At 39.8% G+C, this 12,582-nt stretch overlaps 2 protein-coding genes across 3 annotated transcripts; both read left to right on the top strand.

The window, feature by feature from the left end:
- The first annotated feature begins 913 nt into the window (after window positions 1–913).
- On the top strand, window positions 914–3,230 carry LOC144528628 (progranulin-like). Its single transcript, XM_078267333.1, has 5 exons — window positions 914–1,081; window positions 1,173–1,469; window positions 1,631–1,804; window positions 2,211–2,354; window positions 2,675–3,230. Exons 1-5 carry the CDS (start codon window positions 932–934, stop codon window positions 2,801–2,803), a joined length of 894 nt encoding a protein of 297 aa, XP_078123459.1. The 5' UTR covers window positions 914–931; the 3' UTR covers window positions 2,804–3,230.
- A 473-nt stretch (window positions 3,231–3,703) lies between these two features.
- LOC144529168 (uncharacterized) lies at window positions 3,704–11,860 on the top strand. Of its 2 annotated transcripts, XM_078268142.1 has the most exons (7): window positions 3,707–4,082; window positions 5,004–5,105; window positions 6,525–6,677; window positions 8,410–8,535; window positions 8,727–8,759; window positions 10,614–10,775; window positions 10,872–11,860. In XM_078268142.1, exons 1-7 carry the CDS (start codon window positions 3,893–3,895, stop codon window positions 11,534–11,536), a joined length of 1,431 nt encoding a protein of 476 aa, XP_078124268.1. In that variant the 5' UTR covers window positions 3,707–3,892; the 3' UTR covers window positions 11,537–11,860. The 2 variants fall into 2 exon arrangements, with proteins under 2 accessions (XP_078124269.1, XP_078124268.1); XM_078268143.1 differs by lacking the exon at window positions 6,525–6,677 and having other exon boundaries at window positions 3,704–4,082.
- The last annotated feature ends 722 nt before the right edge of the window (window positions 11,861–12,582 follow it).

Here is a 12,582-nt window from a genome sequence, read left to right as displayed (position 1 = left end):
AAGTTGTTATAGTTTTATCAGTAGGTGAGGGTTACAGACACATTTGCCTTTAATGGCTACCAACCAGTAAATAACCAACCTACTTGTATGATATCACAGATCCCATTGTGTTTTCCTCTTAATTGTTACAGATCCAAGTATTCTGACTTGAGAGTGAACTACTAAAAAATAAAATCCAATATTTGGTGGACAATTATTTGGATCACTTTATTAAAAAAAAAAAAAAAAAAACTAAGAAAAAACAGTAGTTCATATCTTTAAAGACTTTCTCTGTCACCCACTGTGAGTTTAAAATTCATTAGAATAAAGTTTGAAACATTCAACACACTTCCTTTAAAATAAGATTCATTCAAAGTACCAATATTTTTGAATGAGGTTTTACAGGTGTGCGTGCGATTGTTTAAGCCCTCTTTTTAAAATCCAAGTATGGTCAATGAGTGTGAACTAGTTCCAGAAACACTTAATGTCCTAAGCTGACAGTCACAGAGGGTGTGATATACTGTACAGTTTGATTTGCAGATTTTGCTCAGTGGGAGGGTCTGACCTGCCATATAAAGAGCAGTGCATACATTGTTCAGTTCAGGAGAAGTGCAAGACTGGGGACAGAAAGTTGTTGAAGCACTTCACTTGCAAGGTAAGGGACAAAAAGTATAAATCTGCAACAAATCCTTTCTTGGCATAAATGTATATTGTATAGTGCTTTATAAACGCACACAACCTATATTAAAACTGTTCTGTTATGTTGTGAGTTAAAAGCATGATCCTGGTACAGGCTGAAATGAAACTGAAAGATACAGCAAGTGAACAATGACAAGTTTCACATTAAAGTCACACAATCTGATTTATGAACTGAAAATCCACATGAAGATTATTTTCTAAAACTGCACCTTATGTAACTGATTCAAATAAACTTCACAATACTATTTTGCAGATGTTGAGGATATCTCTGTGGCCGTTAGTGGGAGTGTTTGTGTGGGGGTTTGCTTCCTGCTCCATCACATGTCCTGATGGGCACATCTGTTCTGATTTCGCCACCTGCTGTATGTCTAAGCATGGATATAGCTGCTGTCAATATCCAAATGTAAGTTACTTGACCTCTAGTTATTAAGACTAACATTTTGATCTGGGAAACTGATGCAATTATGGCTCTCTTAATCTATGTGTGTCTTTAGGCTGTGTGTTGCTCTGACTTGGCCCACTGCTGCCCTCCAGGGTTTCACTGTGACCTGGTTACCCAGATGTGTGAGAAAGAGCCATGGATGAAGATACCCATGGTGAAGAAAGAGAATGCAGAGAAACCGAGCACTCCTGTTCTACCTGTATCTCTCCTTCAGGAGCTCGAAAACAACCATGTGCCAGACCAAAAAAAGAGCTCAGTTGTCTATTGTGACAACTATCACACGTGTCCCGATGGCACTACCTGCTGCAAACACCCAGCAGGCACCTGGTTCTGTTGCCTGTATACTTTTGTGAGTTGACCTACATACTCTCGTGCAATAAGACACATGACTGTAGTAATATTCCTTTTGTCTACTATTGTCATAAGTCAAAGCTTGCAACTCAAATTTTTGAATGTAATGCAATGTGCATATGACTTAATAAATAACCTGTAACTTGTTGTCACAAGTAGGGCAGGTGTTGTATGGATGGCTTCCACTGTTGTCCTTATGGCTACAACTGTGACCTCACTTATACGCACTGTGTGAGGCAAGGCCTGAGATATCCTTTCACCCCAAAGCAAAATCTGCCTTCAGTCCCTGCCTCTCTCATTTCAACTTCAGAGGACAAAAGCAGCTTGCAAGAGGTAGGACATATGACAGTAAATGTGCCTCTTCTCTATGTGGCGTATACATCCTGGGGTTAGTTATCTGAATGACCATCCATTCACATAAAGTTTTAAATGCCCTGAAAACCTATTTTAGTGGTTAGCTTCTTACTAAAGTGATAGGATTAGGCATGAATATAATATTTTCTGACATAGTAAAAACACCTAAAGTCAACTTTTTTTTCCACAAGCTGATGTCACATCTGTCTGTATGACAAACCTGCAGAGAATTTTGAATAACCCTGCTCTGTTCCACTTAGCTCTAACGTCTTTTAGGTCATTGTTTTGGTTTTAAAGCCGGCAACTTATTATCAATATGTATTTATGATTAAATATTTAACGAAAAGCCAGGGTATAATAGCCTCTTTGTGTTTACCTTTTGCAGACACCAATGACAGCTCTGACAAAAGCCAGTGGCGGCAACACTGATGCTGGGGTCATTCGCTGTGATCCCAAGTTTTACTGCTCAGCAGGGACAACTTGCTGCAAAGGATCGACAGGCCGTTGGAACTGCTGTCCCTTCCCACTGGTATGGATGGTGCATCAAATATTAAAGCCATCATAAATAACAGTGCAGTGATCTGTAGGAAAACAATTTGGCAAAAGTATTAAGACAAACTGGAATATACAGTAGAGGGTTTAATACACAGAAAAATTAAATGATCAACATAATTTGAAAATGTGTCTGGCTACATCAAACACTACAAACTGATGCAAGTGGAATACTGTATGTTTGAATGTCCCTGTTCTGACCGTAAACCTAGAAATGAACCTTAAATAGTCTTTGCTGCAGTAATTTACTGGTCAATACTGTATTTTTTTCTAACACCAAGACTTGTTCTGATTCAGGGCCAGTGTTGTTCAGATGGTCGGCATTGCTGCGAGTATGGATATAATTGCGACGCTGCCTCCCAGTCATGCATAAAATGGTACTCTCACATCCCCTCAGGAGTGCAGGAACACGCCAAAACAGACTGAGGACATGTTGTTAAAGTTTGTGCACTGTGACAGCTTTGCATTAGTTTGGTATTTCAGATCAAATTGTACAATGCATCATCATCAGACCTAGGTGACTGTTACATGAGTGAATAATGTGCTTACAACCTTAAAGATTATTTATCGTATCCATGTTGAATTCAATTTTAGATGAATGGTACTGTAAACTGTTTTGGTTCTAACAAGGGATGGGATGTAAACATTCATTTTCAGCAGGATTTCATGCCAAAGTTTGTATCAATTGCAGTGGTGTAGTAACTATGTTTCATCTGAAGATTTCTTTAGAGATAGACAAATCAGGTAGAGTTGTATGCCAATGCCAAATCATTCCATGATCTTTCCCAATGAAACATAACATTTGAACACAAACATATGAACTTTTGTAAATAAATAAAATTAGCAAATGTGAGTGCATTTTTTTCTTCATCTTTTCTCATGCCGCTTGGGTGGTTCAAGTCTCGCTTTGCCAGACCCTCCTCCAAAGCAAGCTGGTGGAGGGTCTGGCTACTCCACATCATAGGCTCCATTAGGCTCCACATAGCATTTGGGGATGGGAGGAAAACGTGCTCTGGTTTATTGGCATTTCTTTAAACCAATCACAATCGTATTGGGCGGTGCTAAGCACCGGAGAAAAGCCGCGGTGCCGCTGCAAAATAGGCTCGGAAGGAACTTGTTTTGGTGGAACATGTTTACGTTTAAAAGTTGTTTTAGTCGTGCAACAAAAAACTCAGATTGGCCAGATAGTCTAGCTAACTGTCTGGATTTACCCTGCAGAGATCTGAGAAAAGGTTAACCATAGTCCAGTCGACCGGAGTTTAAAATGGATGGACAGAACAACATCCGGTTAAGCCGAGGACCTATCAAATAAGGATGAGATTCAGCCATAGACTGGAGGTGATAGCCGTGTTTCCCAGGATTTTATATTATTGTTAAATGAAACGGTCAACGTGATGATGAAAGGGCTTTTACTTTGAAATAAATAAACTTCCGTTGACTCTCATATGGTTCCGGGTGAAGAAGGAGTGCAGCCCGCAGGCAGAGACGGTTTAGAACCGCACGAATAGTGGAAAGATGAGTCAAATCGAAGAACTAAAAGCGTTTGTCTCCGAGCGGCTACATTCTGCTGCTTCTGAAATATTAGGTGCTATTGAAAAAACAATAACGAATTACGAGGAGCAGGCTATTCGTTTGAAGGAAGACAACGACCGTCACCGTTCTCTGTTGGATATTATCATCAAAGCCAATTCACCACAGACAGAAGGTTGGTCCGTCAAAGATTCGATCATAAACAGAACTAGCTAGCTAGTATGGGTGTAGTCTATGCCCTACGAGGTGTCCATTGTTTGGAATTAATGGACGACGGCCCGAAGTCCGTTCATTTTTATTGCGTTTCACAATCAACATCTAAAGTTTTTTCAAACAATATCTCTATATACAAGCATTCCCATCCCATAACGTTGTTATGCAATGCAAACGTTGTTGACTGCTTCACTAAATAGGACGGACCTAATTTAATACTAATGGCTGTTTTATGCTTCTGCGTCGAATCGACTTGCCACCGGAGATATTTCTAGGCCCCTCAGTTTAGAGAACCCTTTGGCTCAGACAGCCAGAGATGGTTTAGAAGTATACAAGATGTTTGGTTATACTATCAAGATTTAAAGTAAATATAACCATAGATATGGTAAATAACATTTTGTAAGGTTGACAATCAGTAAATATAATTAAACAGTATGTTTAACAACAAGACAAGCTAGCCATCCAGCCATGCCATTGTCCTCAAAACAATATCAAGATTGTTGCAGCCTGAAGTAACGTTAGCTATCTGAACAGTGAACAAGATGAGATATTCGCTGTGAAACAAAGTCAGTTCAGAGGGGTAGTGTACAGTGTAACTTACTTATTGTAGCCTGTGTGTTAGCGCAATCCTGTGGTGTTCAAAGGACGTGGCACCAAAGGACTACACAGTGTTGGATATAAGATTCGCATTTTCTTTTCTTTTTTTGAATGTAGTGCATTGATTTAGTAAGGTAATAAGTCAGTTTCAACGGAACTCCTTTAGTAGGGTCCTATATCACTTTTTTTTATGGACTTTTATGGTTAATGCCCGACGAGGTGTACGGCGAGGGTTAAGATAACATAACTTGTACTTTTTACATTTGTTCTTCTCTTTTCTCTGCAGCTGTTTGCACCACCAAAAAACGTACCCCTGCTGCTGCTGGCCCAGCTGCATCAGATCCAAGTCCTGCCCGCAAGGCCAGAGAAACCCACTACAATTCCAGTGGTAGGACTTAAGTCCAACAATAAATTCTCCTCCTCAGTAAAATTGGTTCATTAAGATCCTCTCTGAAGCTTAAAAAAAAGAGCCAGAAATGACTATGAAGTTGTGTCTTGAACATGGACACCAGTAACCACCATTTGTCACTCAAGTGTAATGGGCTAAATCATTACATTGTGAAAACATATTACTAGTCATGTTTCCACATGTCACAAAAAAGAAGGAAAAAAGAAAATGCAAATTGGAAGCGTTTCCATCAACTGGTTTAGAGCAAATTAGTCTGGCTTTGCCAGACCCTCCTCCAAAGCGCGCTGCAGGAGGGTCTGGCTACTCCACACAGCATTCGGGGACGGGAGGAAAATGTGCTCTGCTTTAATGGCATTTCTTTAAACCAGTCAGAATCGTCATGGGCAGTGCTAAACTCTGCACAGAGCCGCTGCAAAATATTGGATTTACTTTTTTGCTCCCGTCCCCAGACATATCCGACCAATAATAGGGCTGGACGTTCTTGCCTGATTTGTAATGACGCATTTTGGTAGGCTTGGATTTTTCCAGGTGTGAAACCAAACCAAACCGACCGAGGGCAAATCGCTCCAAGTTTACTAACTCACCAACTGATTCGGACCAAAGCAAACGAACTACAGGTGTGAAAACGCCCTAAGAGTGAATAAACTAGACTACGCTTGACGGTATGAATGGTTGTAGATTACAAACCGGCTTGCTAAATCAAAGAGTTTAGAAGCTACATTTTTTTTCTTAAATGGAGATAGGTAGCATTGTACAAGTTGGCCACCTGTGCAGAATACAGGGTTGTGTCAGAGACATCTGGTGTCAGCAAGACTACCGTTCACTGCTGTGTATACGCGGTGTGCAGGGCCATACGATTCAAGCTGTTGAACCAATTCGTCAATATACCCGACGTGGCTGAGGCACAGGCGCACCGCAGCTCCACTACGCACCTTGTGCCACAAGTGTACGGCGCACTGGATGGGACCCATATCCCGATCTTTCCCCCATCCGATGGATACCGGGACTGTAGTCATGTGAGTTAGGCTACATGTTCGCTACGTCGCAACTTATTCGGCAAAGCTGTTTCCATCTCCCATTTTGCGCATTAACTCTTTTTCGGAAAAGGCAAAAACCACCTCGAGCGTAAACACTTTTTTGCCGTTTCCATACTTCAAAATGCGCATAAAACTACGTTGACGGAAACCCCACTACTGTTAAGGGCAATTTGCTTTTCCAGTAATGATGCGTAATGACGCTGATGATTTGCTCATAGTATCGATAGCCTTCTTCCAGGGAAATAGGCCTTTTAGTCTTTCTGTATGAGGACTTTAATAAAGTGTCTAAAACCTCAAGTGATAGTATTAAATAGATACTATTTTGTAAAGTAATTATATTAGATCTTCATTCATTTTCCAGACTTGCAGTATGCCTTCACTTCACACACTGACTTTCTGAAGTTTGCTGGCAATGACGACTGTCCTTACTGCCTAAAGAGAATTCAAGCCACTGAGACACATTTGATGAGAAGACATTATCTCTCTGCTGTCCATTTTAATGAAGATGGTACTGGTAAGTTATAGTTACATTGAATAGGCCTTGCAATTGATGAAAGGAGTCGAGGCGTAAACCTCTGTATATGGGCGCCCACTAATCTTTATAATTGAAAATAAAAGAGAGATTCATTTTGACATACAAAAGAATGTTACCAACATTTTAGGGCGTTTTCAAACATACCTCATTTGGTCCGGACTTTCAGACTTTTTAGTTTGATCCGAACCAAAATTACAGGTGTGAAACATCCCCCGGACCACGGTCCGGATCAAAAGACCACATTTTGGTCCGATAAAAAGAGGTGGTCATGGTCCGGTTCGTTTATAGTGTGAAAGCATTTTTTTGGATGGTTTGGACTTTCGGACCAAATACAAGAAGCTCTGGCAGGCTCTCCTTGTATTACAAGACCGGGGAAGCTCATTTAAGGAATAGCTCGGTGCTTAGTGTGTAGGCTACATGAGAGAGAGACGGTGAATGCGTTCAGAGCAGACAGCTGTCGGCTATCAGAGCTGAGAATACATCAGCAGTTGATTTGTTAAGTGGCAGTAAATGTACAGTGTAGGTTTCCGTTTGTCTCTGAATAAATTCTCCAGAAAGAAAGTTCCCGTGTCTTTGCTTCTCAACATCACAACAAAACAAAAAGAGCCGCGGCAGTAGGGGAGAGCAGCAGTCAGCTGAAAAAAAACTCAGACACAGAGAGAGAATACGAGAGGACGGGGAAGCCCATCTACAAACCAATCAATTATAAACAATTAGATATTATAAATAATTTCCCCCTGGGATTATTAAAGTATTTCTGATTCTGAGTGTGTGGAGACGCAGCTCACGTATGTGATGACGGCAGGACGTAGTTTTGCCACGTATAGATCTTTAGTGCGCTTGCATAACTGCAGTGTGAAACCAAAACTTACCGGATCAAATGTATACAATGTAACAAAAACATGAACTTTGGTTCGGACTTTCATGTGTGAAAACGCCCTTAGTCGATCGCGCTGCCTCTGCCTCCGACACAGAAAGCAGACGAGATGACCGAGGCGGCGGCAGCGTCTATACACGCATACACACATAGACAGCGAGCGGATAGCGACAGGTCGAGAGAAGGCGTGAACTCACTGCCTTATAGGCCCTATAGTGTTTCGTGACATCTACAGCCAGTTAGGAAGAATAAGTCCCAATGGACGGTGGATGGTGTGGGAACGTTTTGGCTTTAAGCCGAATGAGAGAGGAGAGCCAATTAACGTGGACGAGCCGGTATGTCGACTTTGTTTAAAAACAGTGGCAGCCAAAAGAGAACTAACACACACTACTGACACTACAACTAACATAACCATCCCACCCAGTTTTTCAACCTGGGAAAATATATATATATATTTTTAACATTCCGATTCCAATGTCTAAATATTCTTAAGAATTAAACCTTTGATCTTTGAAAGAGTGTGCTTGCATTATGCTATAATAATGTCACATTGTCATTATGTAATCAGTGGCATAAAATGGTCTTAAAATGGCAATAATATTGTTTATTGCAATTAATTTTGGGACAATATATATCGCACAACAAAAAGGAATTATCGTGACATCCCTAACATTGAAATCAAAATATGAAAATACTTAGTAAATTCTAATGGATTACCTTAGTGGAGAAATTCTCAAGTATGCTCGCCGTTGAAAACATGCTTAAACAATGTTCTTTTAGGTGTCCAGTCTTTTAAGGTGTTTGTAGTAAATAGGCTATCTTTTCTCTTTTCAGAAAAGTTTGTTGTACCATGTACGTGCAAAGACTTGATCCAAGGCAGAAGTCACTGGCACTGCCCATATTGCACAAAAATCATTTATCGGAAAGTTAGCTTTGAGGTGCACATATCTAAACAACATGGTAAGTACAATTTCTTGGAATTCTCACAACTTATTTTGTCATTACCATTGTAACAGCATGTTTTCAGTTCTGCTTTAGATAACTGCTATGTAACACTGTCACCACTAATAATAATGGTAATATTGTTGTTATTTTATGTATTGTATGTTTGTTAAAAGTAGTGACTCCAGTATCTTTTTTTTACATTACAGGTTATGCAATACTGCAGCAAAGCCACTCCGCAGGTTAGTTTACAATATGTCTGATGCCCCTCAGTTGTTTACAAATGATTATTGGCCATTTCAATTTCAGAATGACGCTGTGAACACTTTTATAGAACTAATTGTTAATATTCCTTGCATAAGTTGAAAAAAGCAGCACCTGCATAGCTATGTATTTATATTCTACACAATAATGCAGCAGTAAACCTTTCTAATTTAAAATACGTGGCTTCACATCATCACCGCTGCATTCAGTGTTACTGGAGTGTTGTAGTCGGAAATCATACATTATGGTGAATTAGTGCTGTCAGTTGATTAAAATATTTAATCGTGATTAAGAAAAAAACTACATTTAGAACATAAAAAATGTGTGATTAATTTGCGATTGATCGCGAGTAAACTATGGACAATCATGCATTTTTTATGTTCTAAATGTAGTTTTTTTTTTTTTCTTCAAGTGTTTAATGCTCAACATGGGAACGGACAAATATGCTTGCTTTATGCAAATGTTTTATATTATTGCAACAATCCAAAACAATGACAAATACTGTCTTGATGTTATTCTGGAGAATATTCTAAGATACTGTATGCTCAAAAAATATGCTGAAGCATAATATGGCAAACTCAAGCCTATTAAGCAACAACAGATGGGCATATTGACCTGAATGTACCATTACTTGGTAATTCTAACACAATGTAGTGTCCCACTTTACACTTGTACTTCCTACATCTTTGTACTTGTTTGGCGAGGAGTCTTTTCTCTGTCAGCCGTATGCTTGGCCAGCAGGTAGTATTTGAGACTCAACGTACTCCAGGGAGACTCAATTCACATCGACAGGACATGCAAATAGCTTTAATCTTGTCGAGAATATCATCTAGAAGGGCTTTGAAACTGAACTTGTCATTCAAAAGATCCTTTTCTTTTTTCCATTTCTGCTCAAGGAGGTTTGTTTCTGCTAGCCGTCCACAAAGTTACTGCTGCATCGCTTCCTGATTTCCCAAAGTACGGAGCGGCCCAAGGCCCAAATCACAGAACGCGAGTGCATTAATCGCACGTCAAAAGAATTAGTGGTGTTATTATCACATTCATTTTGACAGCTCTATTTTGAATACAAAAAAGATTCACTAATAGTGATTGTACCTATTGGACCTCTGGGACGTTTGATAATCATTTAATAAGCGTTTCTCCTCGCCTCCACGCGTGCGATAGCCGTGGTCAAGGTGCCTTGAGGGAATTTCTTCAAATGTTGCACAAATGTCCATAGGTACTCAAGGTACTGATTAGATTTTGGTGATCAAACGTCGAGGTCAGTAAAACCTCACAAAATGCACTTTTTGGCCATAACTCAAGAATTCCTACACCAATTACGACAACATTACACACAAATGTCTAATAGGATATAAGTGATGACATTTTATATCCCAAAAGTCAACTTCACTGTGCCATCATAATGTTTTGCCAAAACACTTTTCTGGCCATTATTCAACTCCATAACTCAGGAACAGGGCAGATTGTGACCATATTTAACACTTTGTCGATGACTGAATTGGTGACACGTATCTTGAAACTCTGGTGATCGTATAGATCTGTGCTGCCGAGTTGAAGATGTGTACAGCTTCGCCAAAAAACACACTTAATACCTTACAATACAATACATATATTATGAGTCTGGACAGACATGGATGTAAACTGCAACTTGACTGGTTGGCGGAGGCATACAACCGCAAAGCGGTCATTTTAGTTCTCTTTAGTTTCTTTTCTTGAATCATTCTGAGCAGACCTTGCCACAAGGATGCCCAGTTTGCTTCAAAATGTGTGTCAGATATATGGTAATCCTGTCAATATAATAAAATATATTGCTCTCTCCTTCCCCTTAGAGATTGATCAGCCCTCCGTCTCTGCCTTTGAGGAGGAGGTTCCCCTGAGTCCTGGACCTTGGTGTCACCAGGAGTTCAGCAGTCTGGACCAGGAGGTCCAACAGGCCTCACTGCTGCTTCAAGTTAAAGAAGAAGAAGAAGAACAGGAAATGCGGAAACAAGGTCTGGTGGAGGAGCTTGGCCTAAATAATTTACCTTTCACTGCATGTACAAACTTGTGATACATTCAACTGATGTTTTTTTCCCCCTTTATCCCAGTGAGTCATCCTGAGGGGCAGAACGTATGTGAGCAAGTACAAAAAGGTAACCGTCAAATGAGTCTGGAGGCAGATCATGCTCAAGTCTCTGTATTCAACATTGTCTGTGTGGACAGTTATATTCAAGATCTCGGCGAAATCAACAGTGCAGGAAGGGGCAAGGGACATCCTCCTCCTTCTAATTCTTCGAATCAACCTCTGGAAATGCATGATAGTGGTGTTGGTGAAATACAGCAGCCAGCTGGGGAATCTGAGCACCCCACACCTTGCTCTAGTTTAAAGGCATTCAATTCAAAGAGGAAAAAGCGTGTGAAAAGGTCTTTACCCCCCTTGAGTTTGAATATACAGAAAGCAACACAACCATCTGTCAGTCATAATCCTACAGGTCCTCATTGTTGTAAAGCATGCGGAAAGACTTTCCATTACATGTACACACTGAGGTCACACGCACAAACTCATGCAGTGGATAAAATCCATGTTTGTGGTATCTGTGGAAAACATTTAGAGTCTACAGACAGTTTAGTCCAGCACCTTCAAAGCCACACAAAGAGAAACAAATGTGCTACATGTGGGAAAGTATTTTCTAATATTTCCCTTCTAAAACGGCATAGGAGATTCCACAGGTCTAAATGCCATGTCATTAACTTAAAAACCACAGATGGGTGAAATCCTACAGATGTCATAAATGCCGAGTGATAGCCATTGTTTTTTATTATAGTCAGTTGTGGACAGTTGTAGCCTGCTGGGGTGGGACTGGGTGGTGGGACGGATTGAGAGGATGAGAAGGAGAGACCAGAGGGTTGGGAAAGGGGAGGGCGGTTTTATATTTTGTTTATTATATGGTGATTTTATGTATACCAGAATATTTTGAAAATTCAAGTTTAAAGAAAAAAGTATTGTACTTATGGGACAAATACTTCAGTCCTAGTGCTGGGAAGTATGGTGATGTTCATTGTATATTGAGTTCATATACAATTTTGTTCTAAAATAAAAAAAGTGGTTTGGAAGTGAGAGGTTTTTTAGGTAGATGCAGTCACAACATCAAATAGATTTTTAAATTAGCTGATGTGACCTCACAACCTATATGTGATGAAACCTGTTTTTTGTTTAAGTTCAGGGAATGATTTCTCTTTTTGTTACTACAATAATCAAAATATTGTATGACTTTAATATAAGCTTTTATCATTATGACATAAAAACAGAAAATGCATCTCGGTCACTCTGGGTATGTTCCGTTTCGGATTGCACTTTTCCATATCGGTAATATAAATATTTACTGGAAAACCAAATGCCAAAACAAAATCAAAAAGTGATGAATTGTGAGTGAGTATGTTTGTTTCTGGCCATTCAAGTGAATCAGTTTTCTTTTCTTAAAGGATAATTGCAATGTAGGTTATGGGAAAGTAAAATAATGGTGAAGTTACAGTAAAGGACAGACACATTTTAAGTCAGGGCATTAGTGGTTAAATGTCAATGAAAATGTTGGGAATATTAGGAACTTTTCATTATTGCTATTAAATGTACTTTCCCTCCAGCCAATTATGACCTGTCTGTAGTGTTTCCTGTGATTATGTTGGGTGCAGTTTGGTGACCGTCCCAACTTTCCCGTTTTGTCATGTCTGTCCCATGATGGGGTGAGTCTGGTCTGTCCATAGCAGGAAGGAAGAGGGGTGGGCTGCACTGTTTGACTCCAGTCCAGAGAGTTTGTGTTT

The sequence above is a fragment of the Sander vitreus genome, chromosome 14, assembly GCF_031162955.1.
Source record: "Sander vitreus isolate 19-12246 chromosome 14, sanVit1, whole genome shotgun sequence".
Taxonomy (NCBI): domain Eukaryota; kingdom Metazoa; phylum Chordata; class Actinopteri; order Perciformes; family Percidae; genus Sander; species Sander vitreus.
This window is presented reverse-complemented; position numbering and strand designations above follow the sequence as displayed.